This window comes from Leuciscus leuciscus (assembly GCF_965113295.1).
Source record: "Leuciscus leuciscus genome assembly, chromosome: 11".
Lineage (NCBI taxonomy): Eukaryota > Metazoa > Chordata > Actinopteri > Cypriniformes > Leuciscidae > Leuciscus > Leuciscus leuciscus.
Genome location: NC_138735.1, coordinates 26,386,975 through 26,412,261, shown reverse-complemented (window position 1 = coordinate 26,412,261; position 25,287 = coordinate 26,386,975). Strand labels below are relative to the sequence as shown.

The window sequence follows — 25,287 nt, the reverse complement described above, 5'->3', positions numbered from 1 at the left end:
GAGTAATAATGAACTACATACATGTACTATAGTGTTAGAATTAAGGTGTGGTTTAAGTTAGTTGCATGTCATTATGCACAATTTATAGTAATTACATAGTAACTACATGTAACATGTGTAACAAGGCCACTGTGTAAAATAAAGTGTTACCGAATTAGCGTGCTTGTGCAGAGCATGTTTTGGACCTAAATGCATCCTCTCATATACATAACACTGCTGATAATAAGAATTATCTTTCATTTTTCTCAATATGTGCAATTCGGTTGACGGAGCTATGTACGGTTCAAAGAAAACACACTTCCTGGCAGTTTACCTTACTTACTGTGTCCTGTCTAGTCTAGAATTGGATTTGAAATGTTAAAGTCAATTATGCTTCTGCTTTAGCTTTAACTGTCATAAATATTTAAATATTTGTACGATAAATAATGTACCCCGTCCAGTATAGACATGATCTCAGAGTTGAACTGTTTTTGCTAGCTTGCGGAGGAACGCTCTCTGGAACCGGTCAGATCCGCACTCCCATGCACCCTGACCCATACCCCCACAACAAAGTGTGTGAGTGGGTCATTAACCAACCCGAGGGCTTTGTGGTCACTCTCAACTTCCTCACCTTTGACGTCGAGGGAAGCAGCACATGCGCCTTCGATTATGTGGAGGTACAATGTTAGCGTTGTGCTAATCCTATTCAGTCAAAATACAGATTTCACTGTGCATTTCTTCTGAAACTTCACTTTCTGCTCGCTCAGGTGAGAGACGGTCCCAGCGCTAGCTCCCCTCTGATTGGCCGATATTGTGGAATTAACATGCCTCCCATGCTGGAGTCCACCCAGAAGTCCATGTTCATCCAATTCAAAACCGATTCAAGTGTCTCCAACCATGGTTTCACTGCTGAGTTTGCATCCGCAGAGCAAGGTAAACAATAGTTTTGTTCTTTTGAATAAATTTTTAGATATTTAAATATATTTTATATACTACCTAATGAGTAGCCTATCTAAACTAAGCAGGCATGTTCTCAAAATTCACCATAAACTATGTGGTGGCAATGTTTACTGTATTACGGGATGCCGGTATATTTTACTCCTTTACCGTATATTTTAAGTGACATATATTAATATATCAGGTGGGACAATAGAAAGCCAAACAATGAATCAGAGTTAATCGTAAATGGCCTGTCCATAAAACATATTCAAACAATATTCATATTCCTCTACAGTATAGATGGTGCACAGGGTCATACACAAAAAGACTATCAGGGTAACACAGATTACAATAAAAAACACAAAACACCTTAATGTACATTACTAATAACAAAAAGAAAAAGAAACAACACTATTTAAAAAAAAAGAAGTATGTGATGGGTAATGCAGGAAGTCCTTTTACTGTTTTTCACCATAAAGTATATGGTAATTAATCATTTTGATAGTATTTTATTGTAAAATTACATATAATGCAATTTTAAAAAATTTCACTGTATATGGTAATGTACCTTGCAGTTAGCAGGTTTTTATTGTACCATTGTTACAGTATGGTATTTTTTACAGTATAGGAAATATTATGCTGCCTTCTGAAATGCTTTTTTGGCATGTATCCTTTGCATATGATTGGAGGCAATCCCAGAAGTCAAAAAATTTATCCAAGATGGCAGATGTCTATTATAAATATGCTTATATTTCATTCAATAATGAAAAGTGGTTCAATCTAATTTAAAAAGTTGACTCTCATTGTGCGTGCTTGTATTTAGTTGTTAGATTAGCAAAATGCTTATGTTTGGCAGTAGAACAGGAAACCGAAAGGTTGTGGGTTTGATTCCCATAAAAAATTTTTATGGGAACCATTTCGAAATTAATTGATCATTTTTACAGGTTGTGGAGAGACTCTCACTCAACCGACGGGTTCATTCACCAGCCCGGGTCATCCCACGGACTACCCTCATGGAGCCAATTGTACCTGGTACATCTCCGTTCCGCCCGGCAACCTCATCCGTCTGTCATTCACAACCTTCAACCTGGAGTATCACACTAACTGCGCATATGACTACGTGGATGTCTATGATAATGGCACAGCGCTGACTGGCACTCTTCTAGGCAGGTCAGAATCCAAAAAGCTTGACGTTTCAGGACACTTAATTAAAGATGTGTAAATGAATATGCTGTAAAATGTTGGGTATTTTGTGCTCAGGTTCTGTGGGCGGTCAGTTCCTCCATCTCTAACCAGCACTGATAGTCTGATGACCGTCCTGCTGGTCTCTGACTCCAGTCTGTCTGCGGAAGGCTTTTCTGCAGACTATGTCTCCATCGATGCGAGCACAGGTATAATTTTATTGCAGTAACTGGATATGAAAATCCAATTTGAAAATGGTCTCATTGGGAAGCTTGGGTTTAGATGGCCATTTTTAAGTCAAGTCAAGTGAGCTTTATTGTGATTCTGCTGCATGTAGAGACTAAAGCCTCATTCAGACTATCAGTCCAAATCAGATTTTTGTGCATATGCGATTGGTATCCGATCATATTTAGTGTGAATGGCACATGATCATATTTAGTGTGAATCACATGAAATGCCATTTTTACAAATCTGTTTTGTGGTTTGAAATCCTATTCAAATTGCGTTTCTGGAAATCCGTTTCAGTCTGACCAATCTGATTGGATTTTGCATGGTTTTATGTCACTTTCTCGCTCCATGTACTTAGGTATAGGAATATATGCTGAAAGTCACTGCAGAAACAAGTCTCTGTCGTTGCAAAATAATCCGATTTTGACTGACAGTGTGAACATAGCCTAAATGTCGTGCCTCACAGGACCACGGTGTTACATATATTTAAGATTTTATTGTTGTATTATATGCTACATATGTAAAATATTTAACTTTATTGTTATTAAATCTATATTTTTGCCCATGCAGATTGCAGTGAGGTGTTTAGGTCACCCACCGGGGAGTTCAGCTCACCCAACTACCCTGACAATTACCCCACCAGTCGGGAGTGTGTCTATAGAATCATAGTGGAAGTCAACATGCAGATCATGCTTAACATCACTGACTTCGAGCTGGAGGGATTCAGTTCCTGCGGTTTTGACTATTTAGAGATCAGGTGAGGGACTCATCCAGTGTCTTGGGTCAATGATTTGGTCCCTTTATGGTTTTAAAACACTTTTCTTTCTTTTACAGAGATGGAGGCTATGAAACATCCCCCCTGATTGGTCATTATTGTGGAACTAATGGTCCACCCATAATAGTATCCCATAGCAACAGGCTGTGGCTAAAATTCCGATCCGACCATACGCTCACCTATAGGGGGTTTAAAGCCCACTGGGATGGCACACAGACAGGTCATTATTTATTTTTAATAATTTATAATATTGAATATATTACAATATTTATAATGCAATATTTCTTGTAATTTTAGTACTTTAACTTATTTTCAGTTAGTGCCAAGACATTTTGTTTAAAGTTTTTAATCTACTATTTTAATTTTATTTCAATAAAGAAAACGATTTTTAATAGTTTTAGTATTTTTGTTATGTGCTTTTGTTATTTTTATGTTTTTTTATATTTCTATTTGGCTTTTTTTGTCATTTAGAATATTTCATAATACGCTGTCGTGTAAACATAACAATAACAACACTGTTCCAAAAGTATAAGTAATGATAGTCTTGAAGTAAAAAAAGCATATATTTCTTCCTCATATCAACCTGCTTACCTGGTACACACAATTTTGACTGATTCAAAACCCAGAAATCGCATAGCAATTTGATTGGAACATAAGGTTTGCGTTCCAGTTTTATGTGTAATATGCACCAGATGGTCAGTGGACTACATTATGCCATCTCTGTCATAGGTTGTGGTGGGACATTGACCACAAGTGTCGGAGGTTTCACCTCCCCAAACTACCCCCTGCCCTATCACGCCAACGCTGAATGCTACTGGCACATCAAAACCAGTGCTGGAAGCAGGGTCGTGCTCAGCTTTGGAGACTTTCACCTGGAGAACTCTATCGACTGCTTCTACGACTACTTGGCGGTTAGAGAACAATGAATTAGACAATTTACTACACAGTTGTAGAGTTCTCTATACAAGATAAGTTTAAATCCGTCCCTGATGTGTATGTTTTACCAGGTGTATGATGGTGAAAGCACCAATGCTGTTCAGCTTGCCAAGCTGTGTGGAAATCAGATTCCACCTCCCATCAATTCCTCCAGAGAGAACATGTATGTGAAACTACGTACAGACAGCATCGTCCACGCAGGAGGATTTCTGGCTAACTACCAAACCAGTGAGTGACACCCGAACACCTGGGCCCATAAGCCCAGAAAACCCAAGCAAAGGCCTGACTTTGTTGCAAAAGTCTCTTACAAAACTCTTACAAAAGAAGTGGTAAAGAGATGTTATCAGTGGATTTTTTAAATGTATTTATACTTTGGGACAAACACTAATGAGCCAAAACTTTATGAAAACTTTATTATAACTAGTCACAGGTGAAGCGAATCTTGTTGATCATCTACTAACAGGGCAACATATTAAGGTCTGGGTAGATTTGATGGTAAACAAGACAAACATACTGAATGAGAATATCATTTTTGCAATGGATTCCATGTTTTTTTTAATTATACTTCGAATACCTTGGTATTACTATGGTGCATTCCCAAAAACTTAGGAATAACATGGTACTTTTTTGTAAATGAATAATTAAAGATTACTGCAGTGCTGCGGTTTTGGTTTTAAATCCATGAATAATGCACTTCAATGCTCCTGTGTTTGTACTTGGCGGTTAAGTTCATCCAGAGGACACTGACTTTTTTGGGATCTCTGTTTTTTTGTCTTTTTTTAATTATGTTTGTGGAGGTGAAATGTCACAGTTTAGAGCTCAGCACAGCGCTATTTATCTTGTTTTGTGCATTCTCTTAGTCGTTTGCCTTTTCTTAGGCTGTCAGTGGTCACATGCCACTGTGTTTCCCAGACTCTAAAACTTTACTGCAGGGTCAAATCAAGCTCTAGCCCTTATGGCAAGATGCCACTAGTTTTAATGTATTCCTGCCTTAAAACCGCACTTATTGGTGTTTAAAATATTCTCCAAGTTCTCGATATTATTCTTCCCATCCCATCTCATATTATTAATATGATATTATTAAAATGAGGACTGGCTTTTCTCCTGTAGTTTGCCATGGTGTGCTGATTGCCAATCGGAGCCGGGGAATGATTGAGAGTGTGAACTTCCCCAATAACTACCCATCTCGTGCCAACTGCAGCTGGACCATCCAGGCCTCCATGGGCAACACCATCAACTACACTTTTATAGCCTTTGAGGTGGAACAAAGCTTCGGATGTTCCTATGACTATGTGAAGGTCAGCACATGCTTTATCAAGCCTAAAAACACAGTTCATGGTTAGGCCACATCTTAAAATATACAGGCACTCAACATTGATACTTAAAGTCAACTTGTTATCAAAATGGACTTTACTGACTTTCTTAATAGACTTTGTTACTCTACATGGCATGCTAGCATGTTATTCTATGTTATTTTTAATTAAAAAAAAAAGTTTATCTTTGTAATCTATCATCAAAATAAATTAATAACTTCCTCTCCCTCTGAAGGACCAATACCAATAACCAAATAGTTATTTAGGCATCGTTTTGTCTAAAATGATAGATTTGAAAGAGAAAAGGATGTGTTGAGATGCTTTCGATCGTGAATTTGACCTTCGGCCTTTGGTCCAGCTCTATTTTGATATGAAACGCTCACTACTCATGATCCAATCCATTCCTGATGGATAGAATCAATCTTGCAAAAGGCAAAAAAAAAAAAAAAAAAAAACAATCTTGTTTTGCTTTGAAATATGTGACTTGGTGTAAATGCTGGTTCTTGTTGTCCTTAAAGTCGACATGAAACCTTTCTTCACTATTGTGACGTACGTCCGAACAAGAAGGAATGTAAGATGGGATTTTGTACATTGAGAATTGATTGAATCATCATTTGCCATCATTAGCGACTGCAATATTCCATAAAAAAAAAGAGAATTGTCTTAAATTGGGGACTTTAAGAGATCTCTTTGGAGAGACTGAGTTTGTTTTTCTGACTCAAGGATAGTATACATGTCTTTTCAAGCTTGTATTATCTTATTATTTCTCTGCGAATGGGGTCAAGTAGTCTAATTCATGCTAGACAGTTTGCCATTCAATTACACTACACTGATTTACTGGCAGAGCCTTTGCAAGTGTACAATGGGCCTTTGAGTTCCTCTTGGTTCACTCGTCACCATGGCAATCCAAACAGTGATGACATCATGGGGCCTTTTGTTGAGATGGAGTTATTTTCTGAGCTCAGAGCCTACACTCTGTTTTCATAAAACCTCATTCCATAGATGGGCTTTTATCCTGTGGGTAAATACATAGACAGTTGTGTGGATATTTTGAAATGTGATGATGGCGACTTTATGGAATGTGAAATTTTGTGTGCAAGCCAACAATAGCTCAGCACACTTGTTGCGAAGGCAGTAGAACAGATGGTCTGAATTACTGATGGTTAGTTATTGGTTGTATTTCCTGTGAAAGGTCACTACTAAATATATATGTGTGTTATTTCCAAATATAAATTCCAAAATTAGCCAGATCACAAAAATAATGTGTCATTCACATACACACACAATATATACAGTATATATATATATATGTGTGTGTGTGTTTGTATATATATATGGGCAATTAACGGGCTTTTACTGTAAAGATATTATTGTATAAATAATCTCTATTCCTGTTCCTGTCTAGCTATATGATGGTCCAAACGAACAGTCTCCTCTGATTGGTGCATTCTGTGGGAACACACCTCCTCCAGCCAATACCACCACCAGTTCCAGCCTTCACATTGTGTTCCGGTCCGACATGTCAGTTTCATACAGAGGCTTCCAAATGGACTGGTACCAGAATGGTGAGATCCAATACAAAGCTGATTGGGCACTTTTTTTGAATAGAGTACAAAATAGTGCTTAACTTTCATGGGATTTGTGCCATTTCTAGATTCATAAAAAGTACCACATTCATTACCTGTGCCAGCCTCAAAGCATTGTGTGAAAAATCTAGGCGTGTATGACAGTGGAAAGGCAGATGCGGTTCTCACAAAAGAAGGAAATAACATATGCGGAGTCACTGTTGGGCAGCCAGGGGTCAGCGACCTGTAGTCTCTTGAGTAATGATGACACTGAATCTGTAAGGAAAAATACCAGTCCTAATGGGCAAACCAGTGACATCACTCAGATAGGCTTCACTCTGATTGGCCAGCAGGGAAAGAGCTGATTGCCAGTGATGAATGAATCCAGCAAAGAAAGAAAGGAAAGATTAAGTGTGGCCACTGCTGATGCTGTAGAATTTCAGGATTTGGAGTGGGTTTTGTAGTGGGCACATGTATTAGTTTATATCCTGTAAAAATCTTTTCCAGAATGACAGTGTGGAAAACCAGGCTACAAGCTTCTCTAGAGAGGGCGGATGTCTTGGGAGACGACCCTGTTTAGCTCTGGCTATGTCACACTTAAAGCTAACACAAATCAATCATTCACAATAAGAATACATTTAATTTAATCTCAAACCTTTCATTTAATCCATATCCTAATCATATATCACGAAAGAATGACCAAAACATACATTTCTGAGATGTATATTTGTGTGCAGCCATGTATGTTTCTCTGTCTTTGTACTTGTGAGACTTCGAGTCACATTGCTGAAGGGTGTGGACTGTTATTTTTGCTGCCAGAGCAGGATCAGAGTGAGAAAGAGAAATCATATGGAACTTTTTAATCATTTATGCACCCCTGTCTGTGATGATGTCATTATTTGGAAGGAAATGATCTTGGTTTCCATGGACACAATGTGTAGAGAATGAACACTGTAATGTGCACAGCACTGTTCTGCAGCTGTAAAAACCTTCCTGAGGGAGAGAAAAATGACAAACGGAGAGTAAAAACGGATACGAAAGACATCCCTATCATATAAGAGAAAGTAATTTGATGGATAAATCATGCCAGTGCTGTGGAAATTCCTCAATTCATCAAAGTATTTAATGGCCCACAAGCCAATTGATCCATTTTGAAAATGTAAAAAGTAGCTCCACCCTTCCTTTGTCCTCTCACAGACATGTGGACGCTGTTGAGATTTATCTGATTGATTAAGACAGTGGGGGGTGGAGAGAATGAAACCGTTCTGACCGATCTTCGGTGAATATCACATTACACTGACCGCATTTTAGTCTTGTTGCCACTGCTTTGCTTGCGGTGAGGGTCAATATGGTTTCATATTTCCTCTGATAAGCTTGATGTGAGACATTTTTCCTGTCTGGACACTGTAATGCAACTGTCTGTCCTCTGTCTTCAGCATCTCAGACCACATTTACAGAGTGTCTTGAAAATAAAAAAGTTGCAAAGTTGTGCAGACACTGCCAGACTTCACTTAGAAAATATACTGTAGTGATGTCAGATGGAAATAACAGGGTAGTGTGATTATAACCATGATGCAAGTTTAAAAAAACAACAAAAAAATAATTTTAGTGCCATATTTGCTCGTTGGTTGCCTTCTATTGAGATTGCAATTTATACAAAAGATTGTGTTGCATGTTCTGTTTTGCAAACATTGAACTTTAATGTGTATCCCTGATCAAAAACAGGGAAAGAAAAAGTCAAAGTACCTCACTGTCACCCCCTGCAGGTTGTGGTGGAGAACTCTTCGGGCCTGCTGGTGCCTTCAACAGCCCAGGCTATCCTGACAAATACCCAGCAAACCGTGAATGCATCTGGCACATCCATACCAGCCCTGGTAGTAGCATCTCCGTCACCATCCTTGAGTTTGACGTGGAGTATCATCCTGACTGCAATTATGACAAGCTGGAGGTATATGCAAAAATAAAAAATTCCTAGTATGCAATCACATTTACACTGAGGGCACTTTATGATATACTGCATCCCACAATGCAGTACACTCGGCTAACTTTAGTTTCCAGTTTGATGAAAAACTGAAATCAATATCAAGAATCTAAAATTCAGTGTAGTGTAAGATACTGCTGTGCTTCTAGATAGATGCTGCATAAAAAAGCAATTGACAGTGCACTGTATATACTGCCCTGTAAGTAGTATTTTAAGTATTAAAGTATTTAAAAAAATATTTGTAATTTACTTTCTGAAATATTATTATCTTTAAATATTAGGTAATGCGTATTAGGTTATTATGTCCCCTGTGTGTTTATGTGGGTGTGTGCCTGCTCATGCCCCGTTGGCATCTGCTGGGCGGTGTGGGTATAGTGTATGTTTTGTAGCGTAGACCTGTGGAATGCTGACCTCCACTGTAGCACTGAATAGAGCCAACAGGGCAGAAATTAACTGGAAATCAGAGCTTAGAAAGAGGGCTTAGGGACAGTCTCACATGCACACACACACACACACACACACACACGCACACGCACAAACACACACATCACACACACTTTCTGTGCCACACAGATGCCTGTTAAAAACCAGACACTGTTTTAGGCAGTGATTCTTAGTGGCCTATAGTTCATTACATCACTGGTCATCACAAACTTTTTGACGGTGTCTGCAAATGCAGTTTTCATCAATATTTTAACATTTAAGCAGCAGTTGGAAATCTAAGTATGACTGTTTTAAAAGGAAAGGGTAGAAAGCAATTGTCATGCAAACATTTCACAATATAAAACAATTGATATATGACACTGTTCAAAACTTTGATCCAATTTGATATTTTGACACTTTCTGGTAGTTAGAAAGTAAGTGGAAAATGTCCATAGCCAAATAATAACTGAATTACAAACAACTTTGGGACTAGTTGGTGAAACCAATCAAAGAACAGTCAAGTTTGATAAAAGGGTCTAAGGAAAGCTCTACTATCATTTGATTTTTGAACCCATTTGGTTTGGTATTTTGCTATCTAATGCACTGGCATTTTTTTTAAATGACCTTTGTCTTGTAAATGACCAGTCTGTAAGTATCCCCTCACCTTTGACCTTTGTTCAGGTGTATGGAGGGCCTGACATCTCCGCACCACGATTGGCCCAGCTTTGCACCACACGCCCTCCCAATAACCCCCTACAGGTGGCCAGTACAGGTAATGCGATCACCGTCCGATTCACATCTGATGCAGTCGTGAGTGGCAAAGGCTTCAACGCAACCTGGGTAGAGGTCCCAGGAGGTTAGTTATCTGTCTGTTACAGAATTCTTGTATCTGTAGTTGAATACTATGCAATTATATTATTTGAGTTTCCTGCTAATGAACTTCTTAAAATCTTCCCTTTGAAAATGCAGGATGTGGAGGGATTGTCACAGCCCCAAGTGGAGAGATCCACTCTCCGCAGTATCCCAGCCACTATCCTGACAATGTGGACTGCTCCTGGGTCATCACAGTGGATGTAGGGCATCGGGTCTTCTTCAACTTCACTGATCTGGATATAGAAAATCAGAGCTCATGTGCTTTTGACTACGTGGTTGTGAGTAACGGACCTCTCTGTCGGCGTGTGATCCATTTCATGCCCAACATTTGTGATTTCTTGATGTTACAGACCAGTGTATCACAGAAAATCATGTTCATCTCTCTAGATCCATGATGGTCCGCATGAGTCATCTCCACTCCTGGCTAAAGTCTGTGGAGTATCCAGGCCTCCTCCCATTACATCCTCAACAAACGTCATCTATGTTCGCTTCAGGTCAGATCACAGTCAGAACCGCAAAGGCTTCAGTGCCCAGTTCTCAGAAGGTGAGTCCCATCTTCGTTCATGAGCCCAAGAGATTTTGTCATGGTTTTGTTTCATTGTTAAGCTTAATTGATTACTCTTATGATTTCTAGCATGTGGATCCAATATAATAGCTGATGATGTGGGAGGGGAGATTGCATCTCCTCGCTATCCATACTCTTACCCACCTAATCAGAACTGTAGTTGGATCATACGGGCACAGGAGCCATGTAAGTTATCCATGCTCTCAAAGTCAAAGCCCAAACCTTGTGTACCTAACTTTAATTTGTCAAACTTCATCTACCATCCTATATTTCCTTCAGTCAACCACGTGACTCTCTCCTTCACTGACTTCGAGGTAGAAATGGTGTACAGTAACTGCTCTCATGATAGTGTGGAGATCCTGGATGGAGACAATTATCAAGCCCCATCTGTCGGTAAAGACTACATCTGTTCATCAAGGAACCATCAGTGACATACTTTTAGGGGATTATCACACAAATTAGATATTATAAATGAGACTTTTTATGAAAGAAATGGCTTTTATTGCTTGACACTTTATTGCATTGTGCTTGGTTAGGGACACGCACATGTTTAAATGCTTCAAATAGTACTGATGCAATAATAGTTAGTGGTAACAAGTAACTTTTTTCCAGGTCGTTACTGTGGGAATGAGTTGCCACACCCAGTCACTTCATTCAGCAATGCCCTTGTGGTAAACTTCGTCTCAGATGCTTCAGTAGGAAGGAAAGGTTTTAGAGCAACCTACATGGCCTCAACCTCAGGTTAGATTTCAGTATTTAGTTCAAAATACATATTAATTTTTCTCCAAACTTAGGCTCCAATTTAACACTAATCTGTTACCTGTTTTTCCAGGCTGTGGTGGACATCTGTATATGGAGTCAGGTGCTTTTAACAGTCCAAACTATCCTGATGTATACCCACCTAATGTGGAGTGTGTGTGGACCATCACCAGTTCCCCTGGGAATCGTCTACAACTATCCTTCATGTAAGCAGATCAGGATGTTACATGGATCTCACAAATGTAATGGATTCATCAAAACAAACAACTCTGTACTTTTTGTGATGCAGAATGTTTCAGCTACAACAAAGTTCAGATTGCAGTAATGACTACCTGGAGATTCGTGAAGGACACTCCAATGGCACTCTGGTTGATCGTTTCTGTGGTGACTCCCTTCCTTCCAACTACACCTCTATAACGGGCCACATTCTTTGGATTAAGTTTATCTCTGACTCCTCAGTCAGCGGATCTGGATTCAGAGCAGTATTCTCTCACTGTAAGTCAGGGTGATTGATGTGGACCCTACTGAAAAGACCAGCTAACACTATCCTGAATTTCATGCTGATACAGGGGGTTAAGTTGATTAATGCTGGTTTGTTGGAGCTAAATAGTCATTCTGTTGAGCAAAAAACCATGGAAGTCTTGCTGGTTAAAATCTTCTGAAGTTAGAAAATCTGGCATGGTTCTCAATGAATATCTTTACTCTTTTTCTGCTTTCTCAGTGTATGGGAATGAGATCACGGGCAGTTCAGGACAGATAGCCTCCCCTCTTTACCCACGCACCTACCCAAACAACGCAGATTACCGCTGGACCATCACTGTGAATTCCGATTCTCACGTAGAGATACACTTCCTGGACATCGACATCGAGGACTTGTTCAATTGCTATTATGACAAGCTCAAGGTCTGCACTCTTATCTAAAATATAGTCATTAAATACTATAATGGTTTAATAGAAAATAAGTGTATGTAGGTATATGATGTAGATTAAGTGGAAGTGGATGTTTTCCTTTCCCTAGATATATGATGGTCCGAGCACCAGTGCTTTACTTCTGGGTGAGTTCTGCGGTCTGACTCTGCCCCACCCAGTAAGAAGTTCAGGCAGCACTATAACGCTTGAGTTTAAATCGGATACTATGATTGGAGGGAAAGGCTTCCTCATCGAGTGGATGGCCGTTCAGGGCTCTGGTCCCTTGCCGACTATAGAACCAGGCTAGTTCCCCAAGGATTCTTCCTCTCAGATCTTGCTCAAATTTAGTAAAAACCTTACTGTATGATCTCAATTTACAATTGGCCACTATTTTTGTCTTTTCAGGAGCATGTGGAGGAACATTGATGACTGGAGACACTCCCAAGTTCTTATTCTCTCCTGGTTGGCCCGAGCTGTATCAGCAAAACCTTGAGTGTTCATGGGTAATCCGGTCTCCCAGCTCTATCGTTGAGTTTAATCTGCTCTTTCTGGATGTGGAAGATGAGGTTTCATGTCTCCATGACAGTCTGGTCATCAGAGATGGTAATGCTTTTGTCAAATGAAGTCACTTCAACATAAATCTCAACTTGAAACTGACTTTAAATACTGAATCAAAAGTATGTTTTTCTCCTAAGGTGACACCAGCTTGTCTCCACTGATTGCAAGGGTTTGTGGGCGACAACTGCCTGGCTCTTTGCATTCTACTGGTGATGCCATGTTCCTGCGATTCAGCTCTGATGGAAGCATTAATGGCAGGGGTTTCAATGCATCCTTTTCCAGAGGTGAGCAGCAAGTCCATTAACAAAATCAAAATATGTTGGATGGGCATAATACATTTTGTTGTACATTGAGCTATTTCTCTCTTGCCTTCTCCGTCAGGTTGTGGTGGTTTCCTCCATACAGACAGAGGAGTTCTAAGTTCTCCTCAGTATCCACAGAACTACAAGCCCAACCTGAATTGCAACTGGCAAATAATGGTCACCCCAGGGTTTAGAGTATCCGTAACTTTCCAAAGTCCCTTCCAAATACAGGGTTATGGTAATCAGTGCAGCACAGGTGACTACTTGGAGGTGAGTGACTATAGGAGAAGGTGTAATCTGGGCACTTTTCCAAACAGAATCAGTACATTATACAAAGAATCCTTTTTGTGTTTAAAGGGCCAAGTTTTAAATAGTTTGATTATTTTGTATTAGTTACGGAATGGACCTGATGGCAACTCACCGACTCTATCAGGGCGTCTCTGTGGGTCCAGTGCTCCATCCACATTTCAGACCACAGATAATGGCCTGTATGCCCACTTTGTTTCTGATGCTTCCAATGAGGGGAATGGCTTTAAATTGATATTCGAGGCCCACAGTTCAGGTAAATACTTTAGCTAATATACCAATTATTTTAGATTAATTTGATAATGAATGGAAATTATGAAAATAATAAGAGTAAATCCTGATGTTTTTTTCCAGCTTGTGGTGGTCACCTTGTGCTTACTGATGGAGATCCACCAGGATACATCACGTCTCCTAACTATCCATCAAACTACCCCACAAATATCGACTGTGTGTGGATAATCACTGTTCCCAATGGGGAGGCTGTACAACTCGACTTTGAGGATAATTTCTACATTGAGTCTCATACAGGGTATGTTCCATATGTTTTGAACAATTAAATGTTTGGTACATTTAACCATCTAACCATTTTAATTAAATACAATCTTCTCTCCTAGATGTTTGTATGACTACATTGAGGTCCGTGATGGTCCCACATCAGACGCTGCTTTGATGGGCAGACTTTGTGGCAACACCCGCCCATCTACACAGCATTCATCTGGCACTACCATGTATATACGATTCCGAACTGATGGCAGCGTCACACATGTCGGTTTCAAAGCCAAGTACTCCATTGGTAATCCATTCTGAATCCCCATAACATTCCAACAATTTTTCTGATCTCAGTGTTTCAATCACTCAAAGAGTATTCTTTCTCTTCTTAGCTACATGTGGAGGTACCTACTTCGGTCAGAGTGGTGTCATCAGAAGCCCCGGTTATCCGGACTCAAATTATCCAGACAATTCTAACTGTGAATGGTACCTGGAAGGTCCCACTGGACACTACCTGAGCCTTACCTACACTGCCCTTGACCTGCAGAGCTCCTCCAATTGTAACAATGACTATGTGGAAATACGTGAATACAATGCTTCAGGTTTGGGTTCTCCTTACACAAATGAGAGTTGAGGTTTTTTTTAATGTTATTTTTTTTATGAGGGTAGTAATCTAACTTTTTCTTTTCACCAGGTCGCCTGTTGGGGAAACACTGTGGAAACAGCCTTCCATCTCCCCTGGATACTGGAGACAGTTTTGCCTATGTAAAGTTTGTCAGTGATGGCAGTGGGAATGCTGCTGGGTTTAGTTTATCGTTTGAAGCCAGTGTTGAAGGCAAGTGTGTTTAAATCCTTACAGTGTCTGCTTAGGGTCATATAGTTTAGTGGTTGAAGATCAGGACTGGTTACCGGAATGTTGCTGGTTCAATCCTTAGAAGGTGAAATCTATGAAAAAAACGTGACCCTGAGCTAGACACTTAACCCTCATGTTGCACCAGAGGAATTGTGCTTACAAAAATGTTAAATAAGTTGTTTTGGATAAAAGATGATTACTTACAAAGTTATGCTGTTGGTTATGGAGCAGTTCCATTGGTAACTGGTGACATTGTTCCTCTTGTAGAGTGTGGAGGGGATCTGAACGCACCATTTGGGACCATATCATCTCCCAACTACCCCAATCTGTACCCCCACAGCCGAATTTGCCGCTGGAGAATCACTGTTCCTCAAGGTCGTAGGGTCACTCTTACAATCAATGACCTGAGGCTGGAGGACCATGGGACCTGTTTGTTTGACTTTGTGGAGGTGAGGCAATGTGTATGTTTTAGAGGTGCCAAAGTTGGATCAAGCAAAATGGCACAGTGGAGTTTATGCACATTTTTTTTAATTAGTCATTCATACCATATATTGCTTTCTCTGAATATTGTTAATTTCAGTGCTGTAACACGCTGTTTTGACTCTTGGGTTGATAGGTCCTAAATGGTCTGACACCCAGTGCCCCACATTTGGGTCGTTTATGTGGTACAGTCCCAGCTGGTACCCAGCTGAAATCTTCTGGGAATACTATGACTGTAATTTTCAGCACTGATTCATCTGTATCAAATGGTGGATTCACAGCAGATTACTCCTCAGAGGAGGCAGCAGGTGAGCGAGAGGAACTGATTTTTTGTTTTTGTTTGTTTGTTTTGGGGACCTGATTTGATTGGTGTATATTTGCCCTTTTGGTAGTGTGTGGTGGGATACTCAGTGAGCCTGGAAACTTCACCTCACCTGACTTTGGCAATGGAAACTACAGCAACAACCTGAACTGTGAATGGTTGATCCAGAACCCGCATCATATGAATTCCTCCATTGTGGTTATTATAGACGAGCTCCATCTAGAGCATCATCAAACCTGTGAGTGGGACTACTTGGAGTTCAGATTGGGTAAGATTTTCCAAATACACAAAGAGAGACACAACACTCTATACAATGTCCAATGTACCATTTACAGTAGTTTGACTCTGTAAGCTGCTGCTGATAAGCAAACATGTATCCCATGTTTTGTCTATTCCTCTAATGCAGGAGGTGAAAATGGAGAGCTTTTGGCTCGTTTATGTGGTCAGTCACCTCCTACAGTCCCCATAGTAGTGTCCACCCCTGAACTCTGGGTTAACTTCCTGTCGGATGAAGCTGTGGGTGATCTGGGCTTCAAAGCCACGTATTACTTTTCAGGTATCATCCATCAATCAGTGGCACTTAAACAGGTGGATCTCGACTCTTTAAAATTCTGCATAAGCTCAGCTGACTTTGACTTTTCTCAGAATGTGGAGGGTCACAAAGTGGAGAGGGAGGTGTCATCTCTAGCCCTGGATATCCCAACAACTACCCCAGCCCGAGCCGCTGTACTTGGCTTCTCGAGGCTCCGGTGGGCCACACTATCATTGTGAGTCACGATTGCTTCTTGGGTCTGTTTTTTTTTGTACTGTTTTCTTTAAACCCTAACACAGGAATTCCTCATTCATATAACATAATTTCCATATATTCTTGTCTAGCTCACTTTTACATACTTTGAAGTGGAGGAGCATAGCCAGTGCACCTGGGACTCAGTAACAATCTTCAATGGAGCCTCTTCAGGATCCCCCATTATTGGTCAATACTGTGGCCACAACTCTCCAGGAACTATCCAATCAGGCTCCAACAAATTAGTTGTAGTGTTCCTTGCTGATCATACAGTGTCCAAGGGAGGATTTACTGCCACCTGGTCAACAGACTCATCAGGTATACAGTACAAAAAGATATCCCGTGTGTACTTTCTGTAGACGTGGTACATTTTATCCTGAAATTTCTTTCTCTTCTTCAGGATGTGGAGGAACCATCCATGCTGATGCAGGCACCATCAAATCTCCCAATTATCCTCAGAATTTCCCAGCCAATATTGAATGTTCCTGGACCATCATCGCCCATGATGGAAACCATCTGGAAATGGGTTTTGCCAGTGACTTCCAGATCCCAGACTCAAGTGGACAGTGTCAAAACAGTTATATCAAGGTAACAAGATGACCTTTTAATAAGAAATCTTCTCTGATGATGTATTTCATAAGAGCCATTTGGATCTGGTGGTTTATTTATTTTTTGTATTCTGCCTATGTTTATCTGACAGATGTGGTCTGACAACATACAGAATGATGAGAATCTCTTGGCCACTGGTTGTGGTACTACAGCCCCTGCTGTAGTCATTGCACCCCGAAATGTTATTACGGCTCGTTTCCAGTCCTCAGAAACACCTGGCAAAGGCTTCTCTGCTGCATTCTACATTAGTGTGTATCATATGCTTGGTTTGTTCTTTACAGTTTTTCTTCCCCTGTCCAAAATTCAAGTAATGTAATGTATCTACTTCACATCATCTTTTAGGTTGTGGGGCCAATTTCACAGCCCCAACTGGTCGTGTAGTTTCTCCGAATTACCCAGACCACTACCCTTCAGGCTCCAATTGTAATTACATCATCGATGCTGGAGATCAGACCGTGATTGTGCTCACTTTTAAAACTTTCCAGTTAGAGGGTATGCACATCTTCAAAAGACACAAATTGTGTTATACATCTTATCATAAGGGATCTAACAATAACTTAAAGAAAACAGTAGTTTCATAAGCTGAACAATCATGCCTTTCCATCTCCTCTAGCACACTCCACATGTACTTACGATGGTGTGAAGATCTACAAAGGCAAGACCACCAGTGGCACTCCATTGGCTACTCTTTGTGGAAATACTATCCCAGGTGTCTTCACCACATTTGGACCAATGCTCATCAACTTCTACTCTGATTTTGTAATCAATGACAATGGCTTCCTGGCTGAATACAGAACCATACGTAAGCTTCAACCTTGAAATAAGCTGTACATTTAATGCAATACTTTTTGGTTCTCTAGTCTATATACTATACTATCAATAGTAAGAATTCATTTTTGAATGGTTGTGGTGTAGGTGTGTTTAAGTGTAGTTTGAATGTAACTCTGCTGATGTGGGTGTGGCTTAGTTGGAGGTGTGGGTGGTGTGGGTGTGGCTTGGATGTAGGTGCTAGATTAAGTTTGAATTGTTTATCACGGCAGTAATGCAGATCTGATTCACTGAGCCCAGAAATGTTGAATGAGTGGACGCTGGAATGACTGGAATGAGAGGACGCTGCACTTTTCAAACAATATGCAGGGATTTGGGAGAATATGCAAATATGCAAAAGAATTCCATTGCAGATCCCACTGTTACTTCCACAAACAAACTCATTCACTATAAATGGTGCACAATAGAAATGCACAGTCAAGTGCTCTTTGACTTGGTGCTTTATAGGAAGACAGCCCATATTCCTCAAAGGAAACAGTTGTCCACCTCCTCCAACACATGAAAAAGGCATTTTACTTAATATACAGTAGGGCTTTTCTTACAAATTTCAGCCCCAAATGTTGGTTTGTATGATTCCTGTGTATATGGTACATATATCAATATGTGTATTTATGTGTTTTCAACAGCATGTGGTGGTGTGTTTAATGGTACTGCAGGGACAATCAGCAGTCCATCTCATTCTATCACCGACTACCATCACAATATCAACTGCACATACCACATTTATGTCCGTGACAACCGTGTCATCGATCTCAAGTGAGTTTGAACTACTTCCTGTTAATAATGCCGACTATGAAAACATAATAAGTTTCAGAACAAAAAAACTGTGTGTTAAATGAAGAAAAGTCTGTCAATTCTTGCGTTGCTCCGGGCTATGTGTAGCACGTCCTGCTTTATTTCTCAAAGGTACAGCAGCAATAAATGCACCTCTTTCTAAGGATGAGAAAGAGGGTGGAAAATGGTCATGGAAAAATGTCCTGAATACCTGTTATAGATAAACCAAGATTTTTCATGATCAAGGCTCTGTGAGCTTATTTCATTTCTTGTGGCAAGTCTTAACTAAGTCTTAATTAAGACCAGAATTTTTAATTTTTTTCAATATTATATCTCTCAATTATATCTCAATATTAATATACCTCTGTGGTCTGCTCACTTCTCTGCTCCCAAATATATATTTTTTTAAATCCTGCTAGGCATCCATCATGCCAGCTATGTTCCACCAGAGAGACAGATGCTCAGAAAGAAAAGCATTCTGGTATTGATCTTCTGTCTTTCCCTTTGTGCAGTGAGATGCACAAAGGGCATTCTTTCCCCACTGAGATGTTGTATTGATGCCAGACAGGAAGCCCCTTTACTTATAATCTGTCCCCTAGAGGCTTTCTATCAGGGAAAACCCCCTCTCCCATTATCGGTATCACTTTCTGAGAAACTAGATTGTTCTGCAGCATTTCCATAGTGATCATCTACTGTATGTATTTGTCCCTGTCCTATAGGTTCAACTCTTTCAGTCTAGAAGCCTCCTCGAGCTGTCGCTTTGACTATGTGGCGGTGTACGATGGAGGGAGCACTCTGGCCCCACTAATGGGGAGGTTTTGTGGACGTGAGCTGCCGCCCAACCTCAGGTCCTCATCCAATCAGCTGTTTCTCGAGTTTGTTACAGATTCATCAGTTGTGGCGGAGGGTTGGAGAGCAACCTACAGTGAGACTTTAGGTAATGTTTATCTTCTCTGTAAAGAAATCACGTCTGTATGTATGTATTTATTTGCTTTATTCCAAGACGTAGTGAGCTGCCTTGCTATCTGTTACATAGGCAACATCCTAACTGAAATAAAACCTCATAAGTGACTAAACACTCTACATGGCAACTCCACACACCACTCTCCACGTAAAGGGCACGTTTTTCACATTGTGAGAGCATAATTTCTTTTTTTTTATTACTTTCCTCAGAGGTTGTATAAAATAAAAATCAGTATTTTGTGATATTACAATATTTTTTTTTTTATATATATATATATGCATAAAAATAGAGCATTTTACATCCCAGTCCGACAAAGATTCCTTAAAATGCTGTCTAGGTAGAGTAGGCAGATCACCAGGATTTGGAACTGAGCTACTGTCTCATTATTATCTGATTCAAAAGACAGTATCTGACATGTTACTCACATACTAAGATGTGTGGTACTTTGAGCTTGTTCCTTTATGGTTCTCATTTTGGAATAGAATGAATGAGGGAATGATTTCATAGTGAATCACAAAGACAAAGATCTCATTGAGGACTGAACAAAGTGTTCAGGGGTCATAAACACTGTTCTTTGTAACAGCTTTTTGCTTTAAATCTTCTGATGATCCATTCACTTCAGGATGACCAGGCTCTTTAGGAACTGAGTTGTAAACACTTTTGTAGCTCGTCTAGGGGTGTGTGAGTGAACCGCCCCGTCCTACAACCACTACTGTTGTTCTTTGTGAACAAGACAACTCATTCAGACCACAAAAATCTGTCCCCTCACCACGACAGAAAACAAGACATAAGTCTTTATCGGCCAGTGCTGTCAAAGAGCCTTAGCCAATAAAGTACTCCCAATTCTTTTGTTGTGTCCTACAATTTATGTGCTAAAGAAGGTAGTATTTATGGCTGGTTTGAATTTCAGGATGAATTAACTGTTAAATACATTTCATTCATTCATTCATTCATAAAAAAAAAATTATTTTACATTTATTTATTTAGCATATTATCTTAATATTAACTTTACTTTGATGTAAATAAATTATATCAATTATGAATTATATTATATAAATAATTTATATAATAAACATTTGTATACCTTATTATAATATTTTAGTTTTTCTAAATGCATCTATATATGGATGTGTATATACACATACATGTGTGTATATGTATGTATGTGTATGTGTATATATATATATATATATATATATATATATATAGAAATGCACACACAAACAAATACAGTATATATACCGATATATCTATTATGTGGAGGGACATTCTCATTCAAAGATTTTTTGATTTGGACAAACATGTGTACTCACTGAGAACAATATTGCTCTTTAAAATGATTTAAGTCTGCTTTCCTGGAAGAGACAGCCTGTACATTTTAAATACATCTACTAGTAGTTCATCTGTCCAACATTTAAGAGTACATTAGCATATAGATGAATTCAAAGCTAACAAACAAAGACAAAAACTCTAATTTTGTCCGTTTTCTGGACTCTACTGCCTCTTGCAGGGGGTTTCTTGAAAGCACATCTTTAAGTTGTTTTAAATCTCTCTCTCACTGTGTCTTTCCATCTCCTCATCCCTCGTTTTCTCCAGGTCCTCAGCAGGGTTGTGGTGGCTACCTGTCTTCCCCCTCTGGAATGTTTGGTTCTCCTGATATTGACTTTAATGGGCAGTACGAGCCACGAATGGACTGTATGTGGATCATTGCTGTCGAGATCAATAAAAGCATTAACCTCACATTCACCACCTTTGAGCTTGAGGGCCCCACTGGAACACTCTGCAGATATGATTATGTCACGGTAATAACTGTATAACATATAATATAACATTTTAATTACAGCGTCATTTGCAATACACTAAATATTTATTCCTATTTATAGATTTATGATGGTGACAGTGCTAATTATCCATTGATTGGCACGTTCTGTGGAAATGAAGTTCCTGCCCCCTTCGTCTCGTCCAGTAACTTCCTGACCGTGCACTTCATCACGGACGGCTCCGTTTCACGCCGCGGCTTTAATGCCACCTACAGCAGAGTGGACAGTAAGATTGGACTTTTTGTCCCAATGGCTTAGTCGTCGGATGTCATTTGATGTTGAATCAGTCATGCTAAAGTGCTTTTTCACTGTTTTAGGTATTTGTGGAGGAGCATTCAATGCCACAGCATCGTCTCAGACCATCACATCCCCGTTTTATCCCAGTGCCTACCCACCGTTCAGCTCTTGCCGCTGGGTGCTGGATGCTCCTTCTCAGGAGGTGGTGAAAGTGTCTGTTCAACAGTTTCACCTGGAGTCCAGCCAGAGCTGCACCAGCAACTTCCTGGAGTTTAAGGACTTCCCTGTGGTAAAACCCAATCACTCCTAAAATAGTCCTACTAGCTAACTAAAGCAATTTAGAATCTCTTCACAAGTCACAATGCAGGGTTATTTTAGTTTTGCTGTAGTTTTATTAATGTTTTGAATTAGTATTTTTAGTTTCCATGTGAATTTTAGTAAAAAAAATTTGTAATTTTAACTTTTTAACTGTTGGTTTCGTTTACTTATCATGTATCCTTAAGTGGCTAACTGCTTTATTGAAGTTTGCTGCCTTCACTTTTATGTTGTATTCCTACTGTATGTTTAAAATCATTTAAAACCATATTTGTTTAATCTCTCAGGGAGATTATGGACAGTCTCATAAGTTCTGTGGCGTAGACTCACATGTGCCAGATTTCTACAGTTACGGCCGCACCATGCACATCACCTTCAGATCAGACGCCTTCATGACTGGCAATGGATTCAGTCTTACCTATCAGGTGGCAGGTGAGTTTTCCGCTACCATTCGAAAAGGGTTTTTAGTCTTTTTGGTGTGATTATATTGTCATACGTCTGTATGTGATCTTTCTGCAGGTTGCAGCAGGGTTTATGAGCAGGAATACGGTTATCTTAAGAGCCCAGGCTGGCCTGACATATATCCTCATAATCTTGAATGCAACATCATACTGCAGGCCCCTCAGAACAGTTCCATCTCTCTGTTCTTCTCTAGTTTTGATGTGGAGACTCACCCTTCCTGCAACTTTGACTATCTTGAGGTGTGCATAAACATACTGAACCATCACCATAATTAAAAAAAAGTGAAGAAATAAAAGAAATGTTATTGCGTTCAAGTCATGTCGGAAAGATCGTATATATGAGTTGAATGCACATGAATGCTACAACAAAGTCTGGATTTTCTTTAAGCTTCAAGTTTACGAGTTGGGAGGCTTTTCTAGAAGTAGAGTTTAAAAACATTGCTGTATTTTTGTGTTAGTTAATTAAGGTACACCGCCATCTTTCTCCGACGAAATAAAGCTAAAGTCATAACGTCATAAACATGACATCCCAACTCATAAATACGAATTTCCCAGGAGGACTTGAACGCACCACGTGATCAGACTAAAATGCTAGTATCCTTTATACTAAATATACTTTGCAGAATACACTAAATACAATTTAAAAAAGTTTTTTGCCTACAATTTAACAGTATGCTACATTGTCACATGACTTATAACATTTGTCACGTGACCCAGTGTTAAGTGTGCTAAAACCAAAACTATTAAAAATAGTTTTTGTTCATTAAAAAAAAAATATTAGATGAAAAACATCAACAAAAATGTTACCTTGGCAAATAACTGAAATAAAATAAGTTGAAGTGGTAAAATTACAAAACTAAAAATAAATAGAAATGAAAGCTAAATAGAAATATAAAAATGGAAAATATAAAAATAAAAGCTAATTTAAAATATCATAATATTATATAAATAATACTAAAATAACATTTAATTTTTAATTCAACAATCTGTGTCTAGATATCGTCTTAAAAAAATGCTTTGTAAATAAAAATGATCCAGTTTTGTATAAAAGCACATAAAGCGCGAGGGCGGAGCTATCGGGCTCTGTATCATTTCTGCATCCATTTTGTTAGCAACGCCCAACCTTCGTCCTGAAGGACGAAATCAAGCCCACCCTAAATTTTTTCTCATTTCAGAAGGCGTTTCACTCAGATATACGTCACAATAGGGAAAAAAAAGAGCAATCGCAACATCCGTTTCATGCTGAGTACATTGCATTCTGGGATACAGTACCCAGTGCAGTGTGATCTGATGCTGCTCATTTGGCCAAATACAGATCATCCAGAAAACTTGCATACTGTATACATACTGCAGAAATAGTAAAAGTAGTATGATACTATGCTATGCTAGCACCTTCTGATGATGATGATTTTACTGTAGCTGTCTAATGTATATTTCTTTCTGCCGATGTAGGTCAGAAACGGCAGTACCGCCACATCGCCTCTGTTAGGAAAGTACTGTGGAAGCACACTGCCAAATCCTGTCTTCCCGGGAACCAACCAGCTCTTCCTGCATTTCAAGAGTGACTTCACTACATCCCGCAATGGCTTTGAGATCACCTGGACTTCCTCTTCACAGGGTGAGAAACGCACCGCTAATTTATATTTGCAACGATTTCCTCAGTCCAATGCTGCTGCTGCTGCTGCTGAGAGTCCTAACTGTGTTCCTTATGTGTGTGTGTGTGTGTCCAGGATGTGGAGGTGTGTTATATGGAGACCACGGCTCTTTTGCCAGTCCAAACTACCCTGGCACTTACGCCAACGGCACTTCTTGTGAGTGGGGAATCAGGGCTCCTAGTGGCAGAGTAGTGATAGTCACATTCAACCAGATCAGCATTGATGACCCTGGAGACTGCGAGAACAACTACTTGAGGATATATGACGGACCAGATGCCAGTTCACCTGTTGTTGGGCCGTACTGTGGATCGGTATGTGTGAACATTTAGTGTGGTGATTGTAAAAACATAACACTTCTGTTAAGCGTCTATATTACTATTTCATATACTACCATTCAAAAATGTGGGGTCAACCAGATTTTTTTTTTCTTTTTTTAATAAATACTTGTATTCAGGACACATTAAATTGATCAAAAGTGACAGTAAAGATATTTAATAAGAAGAAAAATGTGTAATTTATATATAAAATATTTATATTTATTTATAATACAAATTATATATATATATATATATATATGTATAAAGTATATATAAGCAACTATTTCTTAAATATATGCATGTGTGTATATTTATATATACAAAATAATTATGCACAGTACACACACATATATTATGTAAACACAAACTTTTGTTTTGGATGCGATTAATCGTTTCACAGCCCTATTAATATTCAAATAAATGCTGTTCTTTTGAACTTTCTTTTAATCACAGAATCCTGAGAAAAAAAAAATATACAAAAATTTTAAGCAGCACAACTTTTTTCAACATTGGTAATAATATGAAATGTTTCTTGCAAATCATCATATTAGAATGATTTCTTAAGGATAATGTGACACTGAAGACTGGAGTAATTATGCTGAAAATTCCGCTTTGCATTACATTTACACTATATTCATATAGAGTTATTTTAAATTGTAATTATATTTTACAATATCACAGTTTTTACTGTATTTTTGATCAAATAAATGCAGACTTGGTGAGCATTAGAGATTTCTTTAAAAAGAATAAAAAATTTAAAAACTTAACCCCAAACTTTTCAATGCT

The 25,287-nt window shown here is 39.1% G+C and overlaps 1 protein-coding gene across 1 annotated transcript in view; it reads left to right on the top strand.

Annotated features, from left to right (window-relative positions):
* The window catches only part of cubn (cubilin (intrinsic factor-cobalamin receptor)), a 36,261-nt gene that overhangs the window by 10,608 nt on the left and 366 nt on the right, over window positions 1-25,287 (top strand). Inside the window, exons 18-65 of the mRNA XM_082183650.1 lie at window positions 478-656; window positions 747-912; window positions 1,863-2,088; window positions 2,179-2,309; window positions 2,899-3,085; window positions 3,163-3,323; window positions 3,833-4,014; window positions 4,111-4,267; window positions 5,150-5,337; window positions 6,758-6,917; window positions 8,684-8,865; window positions 10,003-10,177; window positions 10,291-10,472; window positions 10,582-10,738; window positions 10,829-10,945; window positions 11,039-11,152; window positions 11,372-11,500; window positions 11,592-11,724; window positions 11,808-12,013; window positions 12,240-12,421; window positions 12,537-12,729; window positions 12,833-13,030; window positions 13,123-13,269; window positions 13,367-13,557; window positions 13,681-13,849; window positions 13,948-14,122; window positions 14,208-14,386; window positions 14,475-14,684; window positions 14,777-14,917; window positions 15,203-15,384; window positions 15,552-15,723; window positions 15,808-16,005; window positions 16,144-16,293; window positions 16,383-16,504; window positions 16,614-16,839; window positions 16,922-17,109; window positions 17,222-17,378; window positions 17,473-17,622; window positions 17,744-17,932; window positions 18,585-18,714; window positions 19,452-19,669; window positions 21,293-21,498; window positions 21,580-21,742; window positions 21,834-22,042; window positions 22,356-22,500; window positions 22,588-22,769; window positions 23,982-24,147; window positions 24,260-24,495. Coding sequence (XP_082039776.1) covers window positions 478-656; window positions 747-912; window positions 1,863-2,088; window positions 2,179-2,309; window positions 2,899-3,085; window positions 3,163-3,323; window positions 3,833-4,014; window positions 4,111-4,267; window positions 5,150-5,337; window positions 6,758-6,917; window positions 8,684-8,865; window positions 10,003-10,177; window positions 10,291-10,472; window positions 10,582-10,738; window positions 10,829-10,945; window positions 11,039-11,152; window positions 11,372-11,500; window positions 11,592-11,724; window positions 11,808-12,013; window positions 12,240-12,421; window positions 12,537-12,729; window positions 12,833-13,030; window positions 13,123-13,269; window positions 13,367-13,557; window positions 13,681-13,849; window positions 13,948-14,122; window positions 14,208-14,386; window positions 14,475-14,684; window positions 14,777-14,917; window positions 15,203-15,384; window positions 15,552-15,723; window positions 15,808-16,005; window positions 16,144-16,293; window positions 16,383-16,504; window positions 16,614-16,839; window positions 16,922-17,109; window positions 17,222-17,378; window positions 17,473-17,622; window positions 17,744-17,932; window positions 18,585-18,714; window positions 19,452-19,669; window positions 21,293-21,498; window positions 21,580-21,742; window positions 21,834-22,042; window positions 22,356-22,500; window positions 22,588-22,769; window positions 23,982-24,147; window positions 24,260-24,495 — 8,306 coding nt within the window. The remainder of the gene's footprint in view (window positions 1-477; window positions 657-746; window positions 913-1,862; window positions 2,089-2,178; window positions 2,310-2,898; window positions 3,086-3,162; window positions 3,324-3,832; window positions 4,015-4,110; window positions 4,268-5,149; window positions 5,338-6,757; window positions 6,918-8,683; window positions 8,866-10,002; window positions 10,178-10,290; window positions 10,473-10,581; window positions 10,739-10,828; window positions 10,946-11,038; window positions 11,153-11,371; window positions 11,501-11,591; window positions 11,725-11,807; window positions 12,014-12,239; window positions 12,422-12,536; window positions 12,730-12,832; window positions 13,031-13,122; window positions 13,270-13,366; window positions 13,558-13,680; window positions 13,850-13,947; window positions 14,123-14,207; window positions 14,387-14,474; window positions 14,685-14,776; window positions 14,918-15,202; window positions 15,385-15,551; window positions 15,724-15,807; window positions 16,006-16,143; window positions 16,294-16,382; window positions 16,505-16,613; window positions 16,840-16,921; window positions 17,110-17,221; window positions 17,379-17,472; window positions 17,623-17,743; window positions 17,933-18,584; window positions 18,715-19,451; window positions 19,670-21,292; window positions 21,499-21,579; window positions 21,743-21,833; window positions 22,043-22,355; window positions 22,501-22,587; window positions 22,770-23,981; window positions 24,148-24,259; window positions 24,496-25,287) is intronic.